At 51.8% G+C, this 20,570-nt stretch overlaps 1 protein-coding gene and 1 long non-coding RNA gene across 2 annotated transcripts; one reads left to right on the top strand and one right to left on the bottom strand.

Moving 5' to 3' along the window:
- The first annotated feature begins 562 nt into the window (after nt 1-562).
- On the top strand, nt 563-17,504 carry ZFHX2 (zinc finger homeobox 2). The gene is given in 10 exon segments (XM_069097874.1): nt 563-3,303; nt 3,525-4,039; nt 4,512-4,752; nt 6,421-6,495; nt 7,201-7,259; nt 9,432-9,632; nt 10,033-10,159; nt 10,299-13,769; nt 14,065-14,768; nt 14,770-17,504. Coding segments are annotated over 10 exon segments (7,680 nt in total). The 5' UTR covers nt 563-1,262; the 3' UTR covers nt 15,016-17,504.
- On the bottom strand, nt 4,673-10,026 carry LOC138168903 (uncharacterized). The gene is made up of 3 exons (XR_011170233.1): nt 9,743-10,026; nt 9,416-9,587; nt 4,673-4,782 (listed from the first exon to the last, which is right to left on the bottom strand). It is a non-coding gene; the product is annotated as an uncharacterized lncRNA (long non-coding RNA).
- Nucleotides 17,505-20,570: the final 3,066 nt, after the last annotated feature.

Raw genomic sequence — 20,570 nt, 5'->3', positions numbered from 1 at the left:
AATGCACTTTGACACCCCATCCTTGAGGAGTTTCATAAAAGAAAAACTCTTATTAATTTGGTGGGCTCCTTCACCCACTCTACAAGTCACCTTGGGAACAGTCCTGCCCTCTTTCTATGGTCTCCTTTTTCCTTTTTCCCTTCCTGCCCTTTCCTCCTCCCCTCCCCATACCCTACCTTTCCCAGGTGCTTATTTGCATATTCATTAGCATGCTAATCCAGTTCTATTCAGAACTCCTTAATGTCCCTGATGTCACACCTGGCTGCCTCCCCTCTACCAGGAACTGGAGAGAACAACCCACCCTTTCTCCACCCCCCAAAAAAGTGTGGGGGGGAATTTCCAAAGGGACCATACCTAAAGTCTTATCCCCAATCTAAGAGTTCTACAGGTGAAGGTTAGAAGTTGTCTCTAAGGAAGTAAAGAACTTTTGTAGTTCTAGTATCCCCTGGCAAATGCACCTTTTCTTACCATCTTTCTTCTTCATTCTGAAACATGTCTGGTTTGAGCTCTCTATGGCTTCACTGTGAATACTGAAGGTTCAGGAGTCTGGAATTGCCAGTGATCTAGAGTTGGAAAAAGTTAAGATAGAACTTTTGAAATGTTGATACCATAAAGGGAAACTCCATATTTGGTAATGGGGAAAGAAATTGCCCTGCTGGTGAATTTGTAACAGGGTATGAGTACCAGACCAGGACTTTGTGGATCTGGTCCTAGGTGTCTCAGTGGGACCTCCCTTTCCTTGGTCCTTTGGGGGATTGGGCGGGGGGCATCTCCCAAGACAGTAGAAATCTCAGATTGTCACTTTTATAAGGGATGAGCTTTTTTCCCTAGAGATCAGAGGTAGCTAGAGTCTGGAGCTGAGAGATAAGCTTTTGACTTAGAATTGAGTAAGTTTCTGCCATTAATTCCCAGGACCTGTAGTACCTCTCACAAGCCCTGGGGAGAAGATAGTAGTGGTTTGGGTACCAATGGAAATCAGCCTATGTTCCATCTTTAGCAAGTAGACCACAGGTTGCCAACCCCAGGTATGTTATAGGAGGTCCAGCCTGGGGAAATAAGCTCTGATAATATGAAATATCCTGAGGCTCTTTCTCAAAAACAAGATCTAAATACACACAGATATGTTTCTTTCCCCATCCATCTCACATCCCTGTTTTCTCATCTTTTTCTATCCATATCCTGTCCCTCACCAAAATCTCTCATCTTTCTTTCAGGTACTGGCTGTCACGCTGAGATGACCCCCAAGTGCTCCTCCGTCTGCCATGGCCACCCTTAACTCACTTTCCACTGCTAGCAACACCTCTACCCCTGGTCATAATGCCCCATCCCCGCCTCAGGACCCTTCCTCTGGCACATCCTTCGAACCTGCCACCAAAGATCCCCCCACTGTTGCCACCACTGATAGCATGAGGCCCTCAGAGCCTGGGGGGCACCAGCTTGAGCCAGGCTGTGGCCTAGTCCCACCAAAGGAGACCAGGGAACATCCACTGGAACCAGGCTGTGGCCTAGTCCCACCAAAGGAGCTTGGAGTGGAGGAGGAGGAGGAGGAAATACAGGAGGAAGAAGCAGGACCCCCTCCCCAGGACCTGAGTGACCACTTGCTTTTCACTGAAGATGGTGCCGCCTATCTCTTGGCCGAATTGCCTCTCTCCGGCAACAGTGAGCTCCTGTTACCAAAGGGCTTCCCCTGGGGTGAGTCAGGGACTGAGGAAGAGTCCAGCCTGCCCCTCCGAGTCTGCCCATCATCCACTCACCTCACTATCCTCCACGTCCAACACGGTTTTGACCGAATTCAAGGCTTTAGCTCTTCTGACCAAATTCTGCCCCATAATACCTCAGCGCCACCTCTGGCCGCCTGCGAGGGAGGGGATGGAGCCTTCCGTAGCTTCCGGCCGGCCCCACTCCCACCCAGAGATCCCAAAGATGGCCCCATAGGGAGTGGGAACGGAGACCACAGAGAGCTCTTCTGGCTCTGCTTGCTGTGCCGCCTGGGGTTCAGTGGGCCTGAGGCTTTTGTGGCTCATGCTCAGTCTCATGGGGTAAAGCTGGCCCCAGTTCAGCACCAGAGCCTGCCAGGCTGCCCAGCTGTAATACAAGAGGGGAAGGAGGGGTCCACAGTGCTTGTCAGTTTTCTGGAACCAAAAATCTCTCCTGGCCCCCTGCCCACCGCACCCCTCAGCAATGGAGCAGTGGGTGGAATGGTGAATGTAGCCCAGGATGGGGACAGCCCCTGTGAGGCAGGAAACCAGGGCCCTCTACTGCCCCTTGAGGAAGACATGGTCCCCAGCCCACCTTCCCCACCTGCCACCCCAACTGCCTGGGACCCCAACCCAACCCAAGCCAAAGAATCGCCAGTGGCAGCAGGCGAGGCAGGGCCAGATTGGTTCCCTGAGGGGCAAGAGGAGGATGGGGGACTTTGCCCCCCACTCAACCAAAGTTCACCCTCCCCCAAAGAGGGGGGGGCTCTCCCGACCCAGGCTGATTCACCTGAAGATCCCAATGATCCACCCCGGCCCTACCGGCTGGCTGATGACTATGCCCCAGCCCCACCAGCCTTCCAGGGTCTCAGTCTCTCCAGCCACATGTCCCTGCTGCACTCTCGAAACTCCTGCAAGACACTCAAATGTCCCAAGTGCAACTGGCACTATAAGTACCAGCAGACCCTTGATGTTCACATGAGGGAGAAACACCCAGAGAACAACAGTCACTGCAGTTACTGCAGTGCAGGGGGGGCACACCCCCGCCTGGCCAGGGGCGAGAGCTACAACTGTGGGTATAAGCCCTATCGGTGCGAGGTGTGCAACTACTCCACCACCACAAAGGGTAACCTCAGCATCCACATGCAGTCTGATAAGCACTTGGCCAACCTCCAGGGCTTTCAGGCTGGCCCAGGAGGTCAGGGGAGTCCCACTGAGGCACCACTTCCAGCCTCAACCGCGGAAAAGGAGCCCAAGGCCAAGTCTTCCTGGCAGTGCAAGGTGTGCAGCTATGAGACGAACATCTCGAGGAATCTTCGAATCCATATGACCTCAGAGAAGCACATGCAGAATGTTCTGCTGCTGCATCAGGGGCTGCCTCTGGGGCTGCCTCCTGGGCTAGTGGGACCAGGCCCCCCCCAGCCTCCTGGAGCAACCCCTGCCAACCCCCCTGAGCTGTTTCAGTACTATGGACCACAGGGACTGGGCCAGCCACCAGCACCTTTGCCTGGCCCAGGGCTGAGGCCAGATAAGCCCTTGGAGGCCCAGCTACTCCTCAATGGCTTTCATCACCTGGGGCCACCTGCCCGGAAATTCCCTACTCCTGGTAAGATTCCTCCCCCCCTTTTTTTTCCTTTTCCCCATCTCTCCTTTCCTATTTTCTAGCCACTTCCATCCTTTTCCCCTAAGAACCTCCCTGCCCCTTCTTCTCTTCCCAGTGTCATCTTCGCCTTTTCTGGTGTCACCTTCACTCTCACATTAATCTAATTTCTAGCCCTAGTATAAGCCCATTGCTTCCCCTGACCCACCTGCCTTTATGTTCTCTAGCCCCTGGCAGCCTCTCCCCAGAACCTCGCCTTCCCCCAAGCCAGCTTCTGGGGCCCACCATGGATGGCCTGCCCACCTCACCCCCACCAGATGACGACCCATCACTGAAAGTGTTCCGATGCCTGGTGTGCCAGGCTTTCAGCACAGACAGCCTGGAGCTGCTGCTGTACCACTGCACCCTGGGCCGAAGCCTCCCCGAAGCCGAGTGGAAGGAAGTGGCAGGAGATACCCATCGATGCAAGCTCTGCTGCTATGGCACTCAGCTTAAGGCCAACTTCCAGCTCCATCTCAAGACTGACAAACATGCCCAGAAGTACCAGCTGGTGGCCCACCTGAGAGAGGGCAGCGGGGGTGCTCCTGCACCAGTCCCTCCTCTGGGGGACGGTGCTCCTTATGGGCCAGTCTCTCCCCTACACCTTCGCTGTAACCTTTGTGACTTTGAGTCTAACAGCAAGGAGAAAATGCAGCTGCATGCCCGGGGGGGCACACATGAAGAGAACAGCCAAGTCTACAAGGTTAGCAGTGGGAGAAGGGGAGGGAGAGGGAAACATGCAGTGGCAATGCCAGGGCATAGAATAAGGGAAGAGGGGGGTGAGGAAAGAAGATGAAGAGGTGCAAGGTGGGAGAAAATTTTCAGACAGAGGCAGAGAGGGCAACAGAAGAAAAGAAGGAAGAGAAAAGCTAGGGATACAAGAAGGGAAACATTCAAGCGAGGACCTGGACGGTGGAATCAAGGAAGGATGGAACTGTAGATAGGAGAGAGAAGGGGAAGATAAAGGTAGTGGCCACAAAATGGGGAGGGAAAGGGATTAAAAAAACAAGGGCAGAATCCAGGGAAGGGGAGAGTTTACACCAGAGAGGTCTTGGGAGGGGCTTGAAAGGGGGATTGGAGCTAGGGAGGGGTCTTCCTTTGAGGGTAGGCAAGGGAGGACATGAGGATTTGGTACTTATCTCCCAGGCCTAAACTGTCTCCTCCATTCCTTCCAGTTCCTGCTGGAGATGGAAGGGGCAGAGGCAGGGGTGGAATTGGGACTTTACCGATGTCTTCTGTGTGCGTGGGAGACACCTTCCCGATTAGCTCTGTTGCAACACCTTCGGGCACCTGCCCACCGAGATGCCCAGGCCCAGCGACGACTTCAGCTGCTGCAGAATGGACGTGTAGCTGAGGAAGGAATCTCAGCTCTTCAGAGCATCCTGTGCTTCAACCATGGCCAGCCCAGAACTCCTGGTAAGGATGGGTGGGAATGGGGAGCAGGGGCTGTGAACAGAGGAAGAGAAAGGGTAGGGCACTGGCTATTTAGGGCAGGGACCAAATGCTCGTATGGAGATGACAGAGAAGCATGGATAGCAAAGTGAGGGAAATGGTGTGTGATGGGGCAAGGAGGATGGAGGATTGTGGAACAGGAAGCAAGAAGATAAAAGGCGTTATAGGCAAAGGAGGCAGGAGAGGCTCAGAGGAAAGAGAGAATGGGAGCTACATGGACATCCAAAGAACAGAGACTCAGGAACAGGGTGACAAAGCAGGTGCAGGATATAAAGGGAGAGAAGGGCTGTGGGGTTGCTACGTGGAGGGCCAAGAGTTAAGAATTTCAAGAGAAACACTTTCTTACTTGTGGCAGGAAGCCAGTTTCCTAGCAGTGCTAGGGGAGGAGTTGGGGGGAGTGGACGGAAGGAGGGAGGAGAAAGGGATGGAAAAAGTCTAATGGTTTATGGGAGGTAATGGGAACTGTAGTAAAGGGACACACATTGGGCCTCTGATCCCACCCAATCCTTGTGAAGGAAGAGGCTTACATACAAGCTTTCTAAAATCTCCCTCTGCCCTTTGGCAAGCTCAGGGCCTTGAGTGGTATCCGACTGAGTCCTCAGCCTCATACAGGATGGACTGACAGTTAAAAGATGGGGGCCACAGATACCACAAGCTCAGTGAAGGGAAAATGGGATCAGGAGGGCCATGGGTGCTGGGCTCTCCAGAGACAAAGATGGGCAAGGGCACTGGCAGCAGGAACCAGGGAACAGGCTGCATTGACTGGTGCTAATTGAATTGCCAATATGCTGGCTGGAGTTAAGTGCCGGAGGGGCTCGGATCAATAGCTAATGATCTTGGCGCTGGGCTGAATGGAGTTAAGGAACTTTAACACTTTAATTAGGCCGCCAACAAAAATAAATTCCTACACATCTGTCAATTCTTCCTCGAGAGGTGATCTCCTCTCCAGGCCCAGCAGCCCCTGCTTTGTGTTTTCTATCTCTACTTCCTGAAGTTGCCCCATCTCAGAACATCAGCCTTTGCACGATTCTTTGCCCAATCCAATGTTCTCCCCACAGCATCATTACAGGAGGTACCGAGTAGAATGGGGAAGAGTCAGGAGGCTTAAACTCCAGGCCTGGCTGTGCTACTGATGAGCCTCATGGCCTTGGGAAATCACAGCAGCTCCCATTTATATATGTGTAAGGGTATGCAGAGTGCTCTATGAGGGAGGTAGTGTGGGCTCTTCTACATGAGGAAATGGGGCTAGGCAAGGAAGGAGGCTTACCTGTAATCACACAGTTAGTGTCAGGGGCAGGTGCTGAATCCATATGCCCTTTCTATCTTCTTTCTACTACATTAAAATCAGTTTTTTTATCCAAAAGGAGGGGATTGGATTAAATGATTTTCCCACTCCAAAGTTCTATGATTCTCCTTCAGTCCTCAGTACCTTTCCTCCTGGTCCTCACACTTTTCCTGCTTTATAAAATTCATTTAATTCTTCCCCTTTCCTAACCACTTTGACATCATTTGCCTATCAATTTGTCCCAAGCTTGTCCAGTTTATTCCTCTTTTCCATTCCCTCCCCTTTCCTCACTTGACCCTTGCTATCCCATTAAGCTGTTTTTTTTTTTTTCTCCTACCCCTATACAGGGAAAGGTCCTATTACTGCCCATTTGGAGCCACCCACTGCAGAGAAAAACACTCAGAACAAGGCCCCACCACTAGGTGAGCTGCTCATACTCTCCCCTCTCTCAAACCGCCCCTCCTCCCACTGGCCCCACAACCAGGACAATCTCCCACCTCCAGAGTAGGTTTCTAGCCCTTGAAGGGGAAGACACTTTCAAAGAGGAGCCAAGAAGGTAGCTGACAGGAGGGAAACTGGGTTTGGGGTGAACAAAAAAGGCTGTGTAATGATGGTACCCTTTCAGGCCGGCATTCTTGTTGAGGTTTTGCCTTTGCATCCTGAATCCACACCTGGCCTGAGCAAAAGAAACTGGTTCTCTTATGGCCCCCAACTGTCGTTTTATTTGGCCGTCTCTAGTCTACTTTGACAAATACAAAGATGTCTGTACTGGATACATCCTAGCAGCCTCCATGATAGTCATTTCTGGGGAAGGAGGCAGTACTAAGAGAGGTGCTGGTAGATATGGTGTGTGTGTGAGTGAGTGAGTGAGTGTGTGCGAGCGTGAGAGAATCAGGGAGTACAGCAGAGGTGTTTCTCTATGACAAATCAAATGAGATAATATTTGTAGAGTGCTTAGCACAGTCCTCTGCACACATGTACTGTATAAATGCTTATCCTCTTCCCCCTACCCTTTCCTTCTATACTACACTAATCCTGAAGGTAGTAAGAAGATATGAAAAAAAGATAAATTTTTAAAAACTGGGTTTCCCACACTCATTCTGAACCTCTTTTCCTTCAATCCTCAGCTTCTGAAGAGGCAGAAAATAGGACTGGCCCTTCGGGGGACAATACCAACCAGACTGTGGTCAGAACTGGGATGATTGGGAAGGGTCTGGTGTGGAATATGGTTTTATTAGGGAATTATATGATTGAAAAGGCAGAAGGAGGAATCCTAATCTGTACAGAGTTCTACAGAAAAGGAACTATAGGCCAAGAATAGACTCACACTCTTTAAATCAGTGGTTTTATTTCCCTTAATATGTTCACATACAATAATACTAGCTAACATTTACATAAGACTTTAGTTTACAAAATCCTTTCACATACAGTATAAGATCAACTGCTTTTATTCAGCCACAGCCAGAGAAAAATCTAAAGAGTTGTAATAGCCTTAGATGTGAAAGAGTAAAGTGAGATGAGAGGGAAAAGGTGTAGATAACTTGAGGGAGAAAGTCTATGAGAAGCTGACCTGGGATTCAGGAGGTGGGGGAAGAGGAGTAATGGGAGAAAAAAGCAGGGGGGAGGGGAAATGAAGGGGAGAAGAGCTGCCAGAGGCTGAGAGAAAGGGATTCCCAGCCTCCTGGAAGAGTCATGGGATCCCAGTCTTGGGGCCCTGAAGGCTAGTTTCTCTTCCAGTATTGTCTGGGCATCACTTTGCTCTACTTCCTTCTGTTACTTCTCTACTTCCTGGGGAGGGAGAGGCAAGAGGAGCCCCCGGGAACAGAGGCACCCCCAGTTTAGATCACTCCCCTAGGACAGAAAAAAATTGAGTGTCCAAAAGACCTAGCATAGGGGAAGAATAGAGAGCACTTTTAGCCCAGGAGCACAGGCAACACAGGCATCAGGAGGCTTCGGGGACTATATTTAATATGGCTTCTCTTGATTCCAAAAGTAAGAGGGAACGTGAGGAACAAAGCTGCTATTCCTCCACTTTGAATCTGGACAAATCCAAATTTCAAAGAGCTCTCTAGCTCCCTAAAACAGGCAGGCCCCCCACAGTGGTGACTGCTCTATCCCAGGGCAAGGTGGCAACAGCAGATGCAATGTTGTGGTCACTTTTGCTATGTCCAGCGGGTCCAATCCCTGGCCTTCTTAATCTGGGTTGGGGTTGGGTGCAGTGAGAATAAGGAGTTGTCTCAAGGCCTCTCCAAAACAGTCACCAAAAAGTAAATAACCCAAGTGAGGAGTTCTGAGCTGCTTGAATAGAGGCAGGCCCAGGCTTTGGGAGCATAGGCCTGATACCAAGAATGGAGACACAGTGCCTAGTCCAGTGCTACTCACTTTGATGACAGAAAGTGAGAGGAGTCTCTCACTGCTTTAGCAAACAAACTATACATAGAGAGCTCTCACCCTCCCTTCCACCACCTCCGACTCCACTCTCCTTTCCCCGCCCCTTCAGAGGGGGAGGAGTGCATGGAAGGGGGGAGCTGAGCCAGAGGGAGGAGGCCAGGCCTGGGCCACTGGCCACTGGGGGAGCTGTGGTGTTTGTTTACAAAAAAAAAAAAAAAAAAAGAAGGAGGAAAAGAAAGAGTGGGAGCAGAGCCGACACGGAGGGAGGATGAGTGGGCTCCGAAACAGGCAGGTATGGCCTCCTTCCTAGAACAACTCTGGCTGCCGCAAGTGCCGAAAGGACAATGGGCAGGGTCAGGCCGTGCTGCAGGGTTGGGAAAGTGCCCCTAGGGCCTAAGAGGAGGGAGGCCCTAGCCAGGAAGGGGAAAGGAGAGGAAGGTGTAGGCGTGGGCTGGGGATAGGGGGAGAGATCCAAAAGAAGTTGGGGCTGTCAGGCCAGGGGGTAGGGGACTTGCTGGGGGGCAGAGGGAGATGAAAGAGGACGACAAGCCTAGAAGAGGGGAGAGGAGAGGAATGAGAGCCACAGGAAAGTAGAGTATGGAGGAGTAACAGGAAGAAAGGGCAAACAAAGAGGGAAGGAGAGTGTTCAGCTCAAAGCAGGCCTCAGTCCCTGCCCCCAGGGAAGGAGCAGGGAGGTGCCAGCTCCCTGAGTCCCGGGAGAGCTGTGGCTTGAAGTTTTTTTGTGATGCCTTCCGGTAAAGTTTTTCTCATAAGCTCATAAAGTTCTCTCAGTGATTTACAAAGGTCCAAGAACCTCAGAAGGCTCTGAGGTTGAAGACTTATTAGCCCGATATTCTCAAGGCAGGAGACCTCCTGCCTTCAGGTTAGCTTTTTCACAGAGCAAGGAGCCCAGCAGTGTATTCTCTCCTTACTTATGCCCTTCCCACTCACCTCTCCATCTACCCAGGTGTACTGCTGTCCGTACTGTAGCTTCATCAGCCCTGCCAATGAGCAGGTCCAGGCTCACACCATATCCCAGCATGCTGTGCAGCCCAAGTACCGGTGCCCACTGTGCCAGGAGCAGCTGGTGGGGCGTTCTGGTCTTCACTTCCACCTTAGCCACCTGCACAATGTAGTACCTGAATGTGTTGAAAAACTACTACTGGTGGTGAGTGCCAGGCAAGACCCCTGGGAACCTACCCCTGACACTGCCATGCAGAAAGGGAGAAGAGATGCATTCTGGGGTGCTGGGATGGGGAGAGTGACAGCATGCCTCACCTCTCCCTCTACAGTCAGCAGTTGATCAGCAGACTCATCCTTCCCTTCTCCTGGCCTGGGGGCCACATTTCCCTTCTCCCCTCCTTGTGTACTTCACCCTGCCATTGAAATGAAAAATCAGCATCTGCCCCGACCACAGCTTTTGAGGCCAGTTCAACAGTGGGGGTAGAGAACAAACCAGGATGAGGCAGGAACTGGGCAGGCACTAGAGGGGAGGCTGGCCCTATGGTAGTGTGAGGCAGGACTATGGGGTAGGAGGGTTGGAACTATCTGGAATTTTTCCTTTTTAGGCCACAACTGTGGGAATGACCTTTTTGACCAAAGTGCTGCCAGGGACCAGTCTCAGTCCCATAGGGGATAGCCCTGAACCCCCAACTCCTGGAACTGAACCAGTATCCAGTGGAGACTCGGCAGTGGGTAAGGGAAAAAGTTCAGGGGATAGTTGGTAGGGGGAGGAGGTCAAAGGTATATGCACTGAGGAGAAAAGATTAAGGGAATGGTTGGGGGCTGGGATAGTTTCCTCACTCTACCCTAATCCACTTCTCTCCATCCTTAGGAGAAGGTCCCAACCTGATCCCAGAAGTTACTCCAGACCCTCTACCAGAGCCTCCTCCAACTCCAGCTGAAGTCCCTGACAAACCTCTGACAAGCCCTGAAAAGCCCCCTTCTCCAGCCCCTTCCCCACTGCCTCATCCTGACCCCCAGACTGAAGAAGCATCCCCCACAATGCCCACAGTTGAAGAGGAAGATGGACCCACAGGGGAGTCTCGCCCAGCAGAGCCAGCCCCTGCTGATGCTCGACATCCCCTGTCCTACCGTAAGACCACCAACTTCGCTCTGGACAAGTTCTTAGATCCTGCTCGGCCCTATAAGTGCACAGTATGTAAGGAATCCTTCACCCAGAAGAACATCCTCCTGGTACATTACAACTCTGTCTCCCATCTGCATAAGATGAAGAAAGCTGCCATTGACCCCTTGGCCCCAGCCAGAGGGGAGGGTGGTGCACCCCCAACAGCTGCCACTGCCACAGACAAACCCTTCAAGTGCACAGTCTGCCGCGTCTCCTACAACCAGAGCTCTACCCTGGAGATTCACATGCGGTCAGTCCTGCACCAGACTCGGTCCCGGGGAGCCAAGACTGATGCCAAGGCTGAGGGACCAGAGAGGAACCAGGAAGACTCCAAGGAGGCTGAGCCTAATGGGGTGGGGGCCACAGAGAAGAAGGCTTCTGAGCCCAGCAGCTTGGTTTCTGGGCTGCCCTTCCTGTCCCCACCACCACCACCCTTAGACCTACACCGTTTCCCAGCTCCTCTTTTCACTCCCCCAGTGCTGCCACCATTCCCCCTTGTACCTGAGTCTTTGCTCAAGCTCCAGCAACAGCAGCTGCTCCTGCCCTTCTACCTGCATGACCTCAAGGTGGGGCCCAAGTTGGCACTGGCAGGGCCCACCCCTGTGTTATCACTGCCACCCACCACCCAACCACCCCCACCACCTCCCCCCAAGGCTGAACCGACAGAACGGGAACGAGAACGGCCCCCAGTGGCCGAGGAAAGAAGCGAGGCAGGGCCTTCCTCGCCACCCTGCCAGCCTCCCAATGAGGCAGCCCGGACCGCAGCCAAGGCCCTCCTGGAGAACTTTGGCTTCGAGCTTGTGATCCAGTACAATGAGGGGAAGCAGCCAGCACCACCGCCCCCAACCCCACCTCCTCCTGAGGCCCTGGGGAGCGGAGACAAGCTGGCTTGTGGAGCCTGTGGGAAGCTCTTCTCCAACATGCTTATCCTTAAGACCCATGAGGAACACGTCCACCGTCGCTTCCTGCCCTTCGAAGCCCTTAGCCGCTACGCTGCTCAGTTCCGGAAGAGCTATGACAGCCTGTATCCGCCCCCAGCAGAGCCTCCCAAGCTTTCAGATGGTCCTGTAGACCAATCTGCTTCCCCGCTCTGCCCACCCTTTCTGGTGCCTGAACCTGAGGCTGGGGGCAGCCAGCCCACTGAGGAGCACCTCCGTCCAGGAGGACGCTGGCCCCAAGAGGAGGAAGACTGTGGAAAGAGTCCCCTTCCCCCACCTGCTCCTGCAGGCCGCCGTTTCTCCCGAACAAAATTCACCGAATTCCAGTCCCAGGCCCTGCAGTCCTTCTTTGAGACCAGCGCCTATCCCAAAGATGGGGAGGTAGAGCGGCTGGCAGGGCTCTTGGGCCTGGCCAGTCGTGTGGTGGTGGTGTGGTTCCAGAATGCTCGGCAAAAGGCCCGCAAGCATGCAGGGGATGGGGGTCCAGTGGCAGCCATGGGAGCGGGGACAGGGTCCTCGGCCTGCAAGCGCTGCCATGCCACCTTCTCTTGCATCTTTGAGCTGGTTCGGCACCTCAAGAAATGCTATGATGACCGGCCACCAGAAGAGGAGGAAGAGGGGGAAGAAGAAGAAGAAGAAGCAGCAGCTGAGGAAGAAGAAGCAGAGGAAGAGCAGGCACCAGAACCCCCACCTGGCCTGGAGGCTCCAGCACCAGGATCTCCAGAGGGAGAAGACCTATGCCAGGCAGAGACCGACAAGCCAGCAGAAAGAGAGACTGGGGGGATGGCCCCAGCCTCCCCGGGCCCAGCCCACACCTGTGACCAGTGTGCTGCTGCTTTTGCCAGCCAGGACCTCTTGAGCAGCCACCAAAGACTCCATTTTGTGCCACCAGTGCCACCTGGTGCCCCTCCACACCTCTTGGACCTGCCCCTGTTAGTGTTTGGTGAGCGTGGCCCCCTGGTGCCAGGGCCCCCACCAGCCTCAGGGCCTTCTCTCAAACGCAAACATGAAGAAGGCAGCCTGTCACCAACAGGAAGTGAGGCTGGGGGACCTGGGGAGGGTGAGCCACCTCGAGACAAGCGTCTCCGCACCACTATCCTGCCGGAACAGCTGGAGATCTTGTACCGCTGGTATATGCAGGACTCCAATCCGACCCGTAAGATGCTGGACTGCATCTCTGAGGAGGTGGGACTCAAGAAGCGGGTGGTGCAAGTTTGGTTCCAGAATACCAGAGCCCGGGAGCGGAAGGGTCAGTTTCGAAGCACTCCTGGAAGTGTGTCCAGCCCAGCCATCAAGAGCCCTACCCCACCAACCCCTGTCCCCTTCACAAAATTTGGCCTCTTAATGGGCAAAGTGGAAGATGGAGTAGGAAGGGAAGTCTCCAAGCGAGAAGTTCCCACCATCCCCTATGCAACAGCGTCTCCCACTGCTGGCCCTACATCCTTCATGGCACCTGGCAAAGAAGCTAAGGAGGCCAGTGCTACCCCAACACCCCCACCGCCTCCCCCACCTCCTGAGGAGGAGGCACCAGAGGAAGCACTCAAGGTATCTCCAGAAACTGAGGTCTGCAGCCCTTCAGGAGGGGATCTGAGTGACTCCTCTGCTTCCAGCCTGGCTGAGCCAGAGTCACCTGGTGCCGGGGGCGGGGGTGGTGGGGCTGGAGGCGGGGCTGGGACCCCCGATGGGCTAGGACAGCGACGCTACCGGACCCAGATGAGCAGCCTGCAGCTGAAGATCATGAAGGCCTGCTATGAGGCCTACCGAACTCCCACCATGCAGGAGTGTGAAGTGCTCGGAGAAGAGATCGGACTTCCAAAGAGAGTCATCCAGGTGTGGTTCCAGAATGCCCGTGCCAAGGAAAAGAAAGCCAAGTTACAAGGGGTGGGAGGAGGTGGGGGAGGCAGCAGCAGTGAAGGCCCCATGGGAGCCCCCCGAACTGACTGTCCCTACTGCGATGTCAAGTATGATTTCTATGTCTCCTGCCGGGGCCATCTGTTCTCCCGTCAGCATCTGGCCAAGCTTAAGGAGGCCGTCAGGGCCCAGCTCAAGAGTGAAAGCAAGTGCTATGACTTGGCTCCTGCCCCTGAGGCTCCCCTGGTCCCTAAGGCCCCTCCACCCACCACAAATGCCACACTCCCCCTAGGGACTGCCAGCACCCTGCCTCGACTGGCCCCTGTGCTCCTCTCTGGTCCTGCTCTGGCTCAACCCCCACTGAGCAGCTTAGCCCCCTTCAATTCAGGTAAGTAGGGATGAAGGGGATGACCCTTTTGTCAGAAACCTCAGTCCCTTCCTAGGTGTCCTCTTTCTTCTCAGTCTGTCTGCTCCCTTTCCCTCCAGGCTTCCTTTCCTACCTCGACCCTATTTTGCACTCTTCCTTTGATCTCATTTCTGGGACAGAGGGGAAATGTAACTCACTGGTTCCATGGGGGATGATGGTAGGGTACACAGCCACCTATAGAGGCCTGGTGGGGAGGAGGCACCACTGGCAGGGGGCCCTCCATCAGTGGCCTGTTAACCCCTTCTTTTCTTCCTAGGCCCTGCGGCTTCTTCAGGCCTCATCAGCCTTGCTGCTGCCGCCTCTGTTTTGCCAGCTACTACAGTTGTCCAGCCCAGTTCAGCTCGCCCCTTACCTCAGAGAACAGATCAAACCAACTCCACTGCAGTGGACCCTGCTCCAGGGCCTCTTGCTGAACCTTCAGGGAACGACATCCCCGATGAGCGTAAGTGTGCTGTGACTGGGGTCACCACTTCCTCTACTGATGCCCTCAAGAACCTCAAGGCATTGAAGGCCACAGTACCCACCCTGTTAGGGGGCCAGTTTCTGCCCTTCCCCCTGCCAACAGCAGGGGGGGCTGCCCCCCCAGCCGTCTTTGGTCCACAGCTCCAAGGGGCCTACTTCCAGCAGCTCTATGGTATGAAAAAGGGGCTATTCCCCATGAACCCCGTGATACCTCAGACCCTCATTGGGCTGCTCCCTAATGCCCTCCTCCAGCCACCACCCCAGCCCCCTGAGCCTGCGGCCACAGCTCCCCTGAAGCCACCAGAGCTGCACCTCCCCAGTGAAGGTGAGCCCGGGGAAGCTGATGAATTGCTAGCGGGTACCACTGGCATTTCCACCGTGGATGTGACCCACCGCTACCTGTGCCGCCAGTGCAAGATGGCATTTGAGGGAGAGGCACCTGCTGCTGCCCACCAGAGGTCCTTCTGCTTCTTTGGAAGGGGTCCTGGGGCTGGTGTGCCCCCCCCCTCTCCGAGTACCCATCTGTACCTACCACTGCCTGGCATGTGAGGTGCTGCTGAGTGGGCGGGAGGCCCTGGCAGCACATCTGCGCTCCTCAGCGCACCGGCGCAAGGCGGCCCCTCCTCCACCCCCAGGAGGCCAGCCAGTCACCAACGCCACGGCTTTTGCCAAAGAGGAAGCAAGATTACCTCACACGGACTCCAACCCAAAAACTACTTCTACCTCTACACTTCTAGCTTTATAAACAGAGAAACCAAGATAGGGGAAGAAAGAAGGGTTTTTCAGCTCTTCCTGTGTACCCCAAGGGGTTTCTGGTGGGAGCTCAAATCCCCCCACCCATACCCCACGGCTCTGCCCTTCCTGGGGGAGTCTCCAGACTTCAACCCTCAGTGGGCTTCACACACCCCACCTCCAGCAGTGTCCTGCCTCCTCCCCCACACAGACACATAACCTGGCTCCTAGACTCCCTACAAATACACCCCTATCCGATCCCATTATTACATGTACACTTACACAGCCTGCCTCCCCACATATATACACACATACCTTCCTTCCTCATGTCCTGCTTTCCCCAACATTCTCATGGTCTCCAAAGACCTCCTGCCTCGTCCCCACTATGTCCCCAACCACATGTCCCTATCCAACTCAAGTCCTCCCATACTGTGTTACTGACTGAGAAACGCCAAAAAGAAGAGAGAAAAAAGAAAACCCAAGAGGACGAAGGGGGAAGGAAAAAAATACCACTCTCCTTTACCCTCTCCCACCTCCTTCGTCCAGAGCGCAACACCAGTCACAAACTCTTTCCAAGCTCCCAACTGGCCAGCCCCCACTGTTGGGGCCCAGGATGGGTAGGGAGCTTTGGAACTTTAACCAAACAAGAGGTGGGGCAGGGAGAGGGGTCCCCTACTCCCCCATCTCCCCTCCCTCTCCAGCAGGGGAACCTAGGTAGCCTGGACTCTTGAGGAAGCCGCTGCCAGGAACCCCTGTGCCCCTCTCCCTACACCCCAGAACTGCAGTAACTTATTCTCAAAGGCTTTAAACACAGAGATCCTCTCAGCAGCCGTGGGCCAGCCCCTGGTCCGAGGCCTGCCACCATTGGGCCCAGCCTCCGGGACCTGGTGCCGCCCACCAACGGCAAATCCAAAGTTCTTTAAAAAACTGAGACACACACACAACCAAAAAAGAGAGAGCAAGAGAGCGTACGCACGAGAGAGAGAGATGGAGAGACCAGAGGAATGAACTAAAGAAAAATAATAAACTTGAAAAACGCAGAAAAAACCCAACAGAAAACCCTTCCACCAAACAAATTGGTTTTTCCTGTTTGTGTCAATGTTTTGGTTCTTTAGATTTTAAAAATTCTCTTGTGTTAAGGGTTCTTTTTTAAATCTCCCCATTTCTTTGGAAGAACAAATGGTTTTTAGCCCCTGAAATGGTTGTTAAGCGCCTCATGGGACTGAGAATAATGTCACCCTATCTTTTCCCCTTCCCCGTTACAGACACTGTGTATTTATGAGGAAAGGTAAAATCCCAACATGCATAAGAAATTGTTATCACCAAAAAGTTCTTTGCCAGAGGTAGAAGAGGGACTCTTGGAAACCCTGTCCAGAACAATGTGGATGGATGTGACAAATTGGTTTGTGAATCCTAGCTGTCCTTTCCTCCAACCCCTTTTACTTCCCTCCTAAACCTCAACTCCTATTCCTACTTCTTGATGCCTCCCTCATAATCAATCCACACTCCCTAAAGTACCTCATTCTCTACCCTGTTTCCCTTTCACACACTATCTCCAAGTCTTTACATTCCTCGCTTCACATCACACCACAGCCTGTATCTTCCATTGCCCATGAGACCACAGGGACCTGTTCCCCAACTGAGGGGGCTATTAGGAGAATAAATGATGGCTTAAGCACAAGACAGGAGCTCCTCTCCTTAAAATTGGCGATTTTTATAAACTAACATGGTGGTGAGGGACCAAGAAGCCGATAATAGATCTTGATAAAGGAGAAGCCCTCACCTACAAATTTTGGGGGCCTCCTGATTTCCTTCTATTCCTTCTCCTGAATCTTTGCCCCTTTTCTTGTCCTCTGTTCTAACACTTTCCCTTCTCTACCTTCCACATTCAACCCTCCCCCAATTAAATCCATCCTGGAGTTTAGGTTTTCCAGTCAATTAAATTTTCCATGCTAGACATCAGAGTTATGGCTATGTAGAAGAGAGAGAACGAAGGGGAGGGAAGAGAGAAGAGAGAAAAGCTAGCTTAGTCCTAGAATCACCACACAATCCCATGTTTGTACAGTGCTCCATAATTTACAGAGTGCTATCCTCTCAGTAAGCCAGTGATATTTCATGAGTTTCACTTCCTGCCCCAAAGTCATTCACCACAACCCAAATGGAATTGGAGGGGCAGAATTAATTACTCTGATGATGCCAAAAAATACCAGCTACCAATTTAGGTAGCAAGAGAAGAAGTGACCCACCTCCAACTGGTCTACACTGTTCTTGCTCTCATCTTTCTCTGCCTCCCTCTTGCTCCCCTCCCAACCCCCCCTCTCTCCCATTGAAATTCCATGTATAAAACTATTTTCTTAGCAGCATGTGTATGAGGAAAGAGGCTTTTTAACTCTGTGCTTTATGGGAATGTGACTTGTGTATAAAGGTTGAAAACAAAAACACAGGAAAAAAAATAAGAGGAAACATTTTCAAAACAAAACCAAACCTGGCAATTGCCCAGTATGGAGTGGTGAGGTGTGGAGTTATTTGAAACTGCTTGTGGGTCCCTCACATATCTTGGAGCCTTCCAGCTGGAGAGGCCAGCTGCTTGGGGTTTGGACAGAAATCTTTACCCATCACATAGACTCCCATGTGTACGTGCATGCAAACACAGATACACTGACCTGGAAAACACAGAGGATACAAGTATAGTCACCAGTTGGTGTGTGGGCTGGCTCTACACCAGGCCACTCACACCCATCTAGATCCCCTGTGCCAAAAAAAAAAAAGCCTAACCTCACTGAACTGAGTAAATCAAAGGGGCTGTTGTTCTACCCACTTTCAGACTGGTACCACTCCCAATCACTTCGTCAAGCCATAAGTCCTTTGATGCAGCTCCAGCTTTCTGGTCTGTTGTGCAGCCAACAGCATCAGACCATTTTTGTAAGATGCTGGAAGGCAGAGATAGCCTGTTTGAGGTGAGTGCCACTCACTTCCAAGTCCCCTGGAATGATATCAGTGTGACTCTCCTTTATTCAGACTCAGCCCTCATCTAGTTCCCAGACCCGTCTACCTTGGAATCTTTATGCATTTACACACTGATCTACCTATAAGCCAGTCTTGAGTTTGTGTCTCTACCTGATCGCCATTTAGTAGATTAAAATGCCTGGCCATGTGGCAGCTGAGAGGCCAGACCACAAATGGGGACAGGGTCTAATGGCTTCTAAAGAACCAGAGTCCTGAAAGGGAATCTAAACTTTCAGCTATTGTAGCTAGAAATGGTACCGGGGGAATGGCAGTGATCTTGACCAATTTCCCTCTACCAGGACAATTGTGCATGAAACTAGACTAGGAAATGGCATGAAGTACCTTAAGCGCGAAGGGGATCTTCAGCGTTTGAGGTTGAGGATAAAAGAATCTGGCAAAAGGAAGAAATATGTTCTCTGCTCCTGACAACCCTAGGCGTGCACCCATCCAAAATCAAGAGACACATGCATACTTCAATAAAGAGAATCGCTGCTCCCTAGGGAACCAACACTCCACTGCCATCTTTTCCGATGTACCTCCCATCACCACCTGCTTAGTCCTTGGTTGCTCTCAATTTCAGGTCTTACATGTCTCTGATAATCCAGTCTGATTTCTGTTTCTCCCAATTCACATGCCAAGATTCCTATAATCATGGACATGCTTATTTGTCTCTAAATAGAGACTCACCTAGAGGTATATAAATTATGCCTGAAGTTAGGGAAGCAGTTTGTGTGCACTGGTAGCATTTGAGAAACTCAAATGGAAAACAAAAGAACCATGTACATACAAACTACTGTATGAGCTCACAAGCGAGAACTATTCCCAGACACATACATGCACAAAGACACACAGACAACCCCAGAGACATAGACCTATACTTCTGTATTCTGATGTAAACACTCAGACTCATTCATTCCCAACAAACGACAATAGGAGTAACTAAATCATAGAAATAATGTATTAATAATAAGCCAGGAAAGGGGTGACTGAATTTGGGATATCAATCTAGCCAGGAAGGAAGGAGTAAGGAACTCTAGTGGGTAAGGAGAATTTGAGTCTTGTTCTCTGACTGTGACTGACACAAGCAGGAGTTACCCAGAGGAGACTTCAGAGGGAATTTAGAGAGAACTTATTAAAGACCAGATATAGAGATCTGAGAGGTACCTTCACTATCTCTGCTCTCAATTCTAAACTCTCTAAAATCAACTTCATTCAACTGAAACTATTTCCAACTTCATTCAATAGAATCTACACTCTCTAATGTTACCAGTGATCTCTCAATTGCCAAATCTAATAGCTTTTCTCAATCCTCATTCTTCTTGACCTCTCAGCAGCCTTTGACACCATCAATCAATCTCTTCCAGATATATTCTCCTATGTTTTCATGACACTGCTTTCCCTTAGTTTTTCCTCCTGTGTCAGGTCGTTCCTCAGTCTCCTTTGTCAGGTCTTCTTCCAGGTCTCCCTAGTTACCAGGCCTGTCTCCCAAAGCTCTCTCCTTTACCCTCTGCTTTTCTCCCTCTATACTCTCTCTAGGTGATCTCATCAGCTCTCGTGGGTTCAATTATCTCTAAACAAATGATTCCCAGATCTACATATCCTGTCTTAATTTTTCTCCTGAATCCCAGTCTTTTAGAAATCTGGAATAGGGTGTCATATAAGCATCTCAAAATCAACAAATCCAAACAGAACTCATTATCTTCCCCCCAAAACCCTCCCCCTCTTGCCAGCTTCCCTAATCATGTCCAGGGCACCACCATCCTCCCTGTTTCTTAGGCTTAAAACTTTGGTATCATCCTTACCTCCTCATTCACTTGCACCCCTCATATCCAAACTGTTGTCAAATCATGTCATTTTTACCTTTACATTTCTTTTTTTCTTTTTAAAGCAATCGGGGTTAAGTAACTTGCTCAAGGTTACACGGCCAGTTATTTCTGGGTGTGGTGCTAAGTATCTGAGCCCGGATTTGATCCCCAGGTCATCCCGGCACTGGGGCCTGTGCTCTTACTCACTGAGCCACCTGGCCGCCCCTAAGCAATTAGGGTTAAGTAACTTGCTCAAGGTTACACGGCCAGGTGTTTCTGGGTGGGTGCTAAGTGTCTGAGCCCGGATTCGATCCCCAGGTCATCCCAACACTGGGCCGGTGCTCTTACTTGCTGTGCTACCTGGCCTCCCCTACCTTTACATTTCTACATCTCATCTCCCCTTATCTCTAATCACACAGCCGCCATGATAGACACTTCACGTCCTCATCTCGACTTGCCTGGACTACTGAAATAGTCTTGACTACCTCAAGTGTCTCCCCATCTCAGTCCTTCCTCCACTCAGCTGCCAAGAAGCCTCCTAAAGCCCAGGTCTGACCATGTCGCTTCTACTTAGTAAACTCCGGTGGCTTCCTTTTACTAGGACCAAATATAGTAAAAGCCTCTCTTACATTTTTGAAGCCTTCCACAACCTGGCCCGTTGCTACCTTTCTAATCTTTCCTAAACACTGGTCCCCTCCTCGTGCTCTGTGATCCACTGGCCTTCTAGCTGTCCTTAAACATGGCACTCCATCTGTCA

Source organism: Petaurus breviceps, unplaced genomic scaffold (assembly GCF_028583685.1).
Source record: "Petaurus breviceps papuanus isolate PSGF00001 unplaced genomic scaffold, PetGlider_PUasm1.0 37, whole genome shotgun sequence".
NCBI lineage: Eukaryota > Metazoa > Chordata > Mammalia > Diprotodontia > Petauridae > Petaurus > Petaurus breviceps.
Note: the sequence above shows the minus strand (reverse complement) of the source record. Positions and strands in the feature narration are given on the sequence as shown.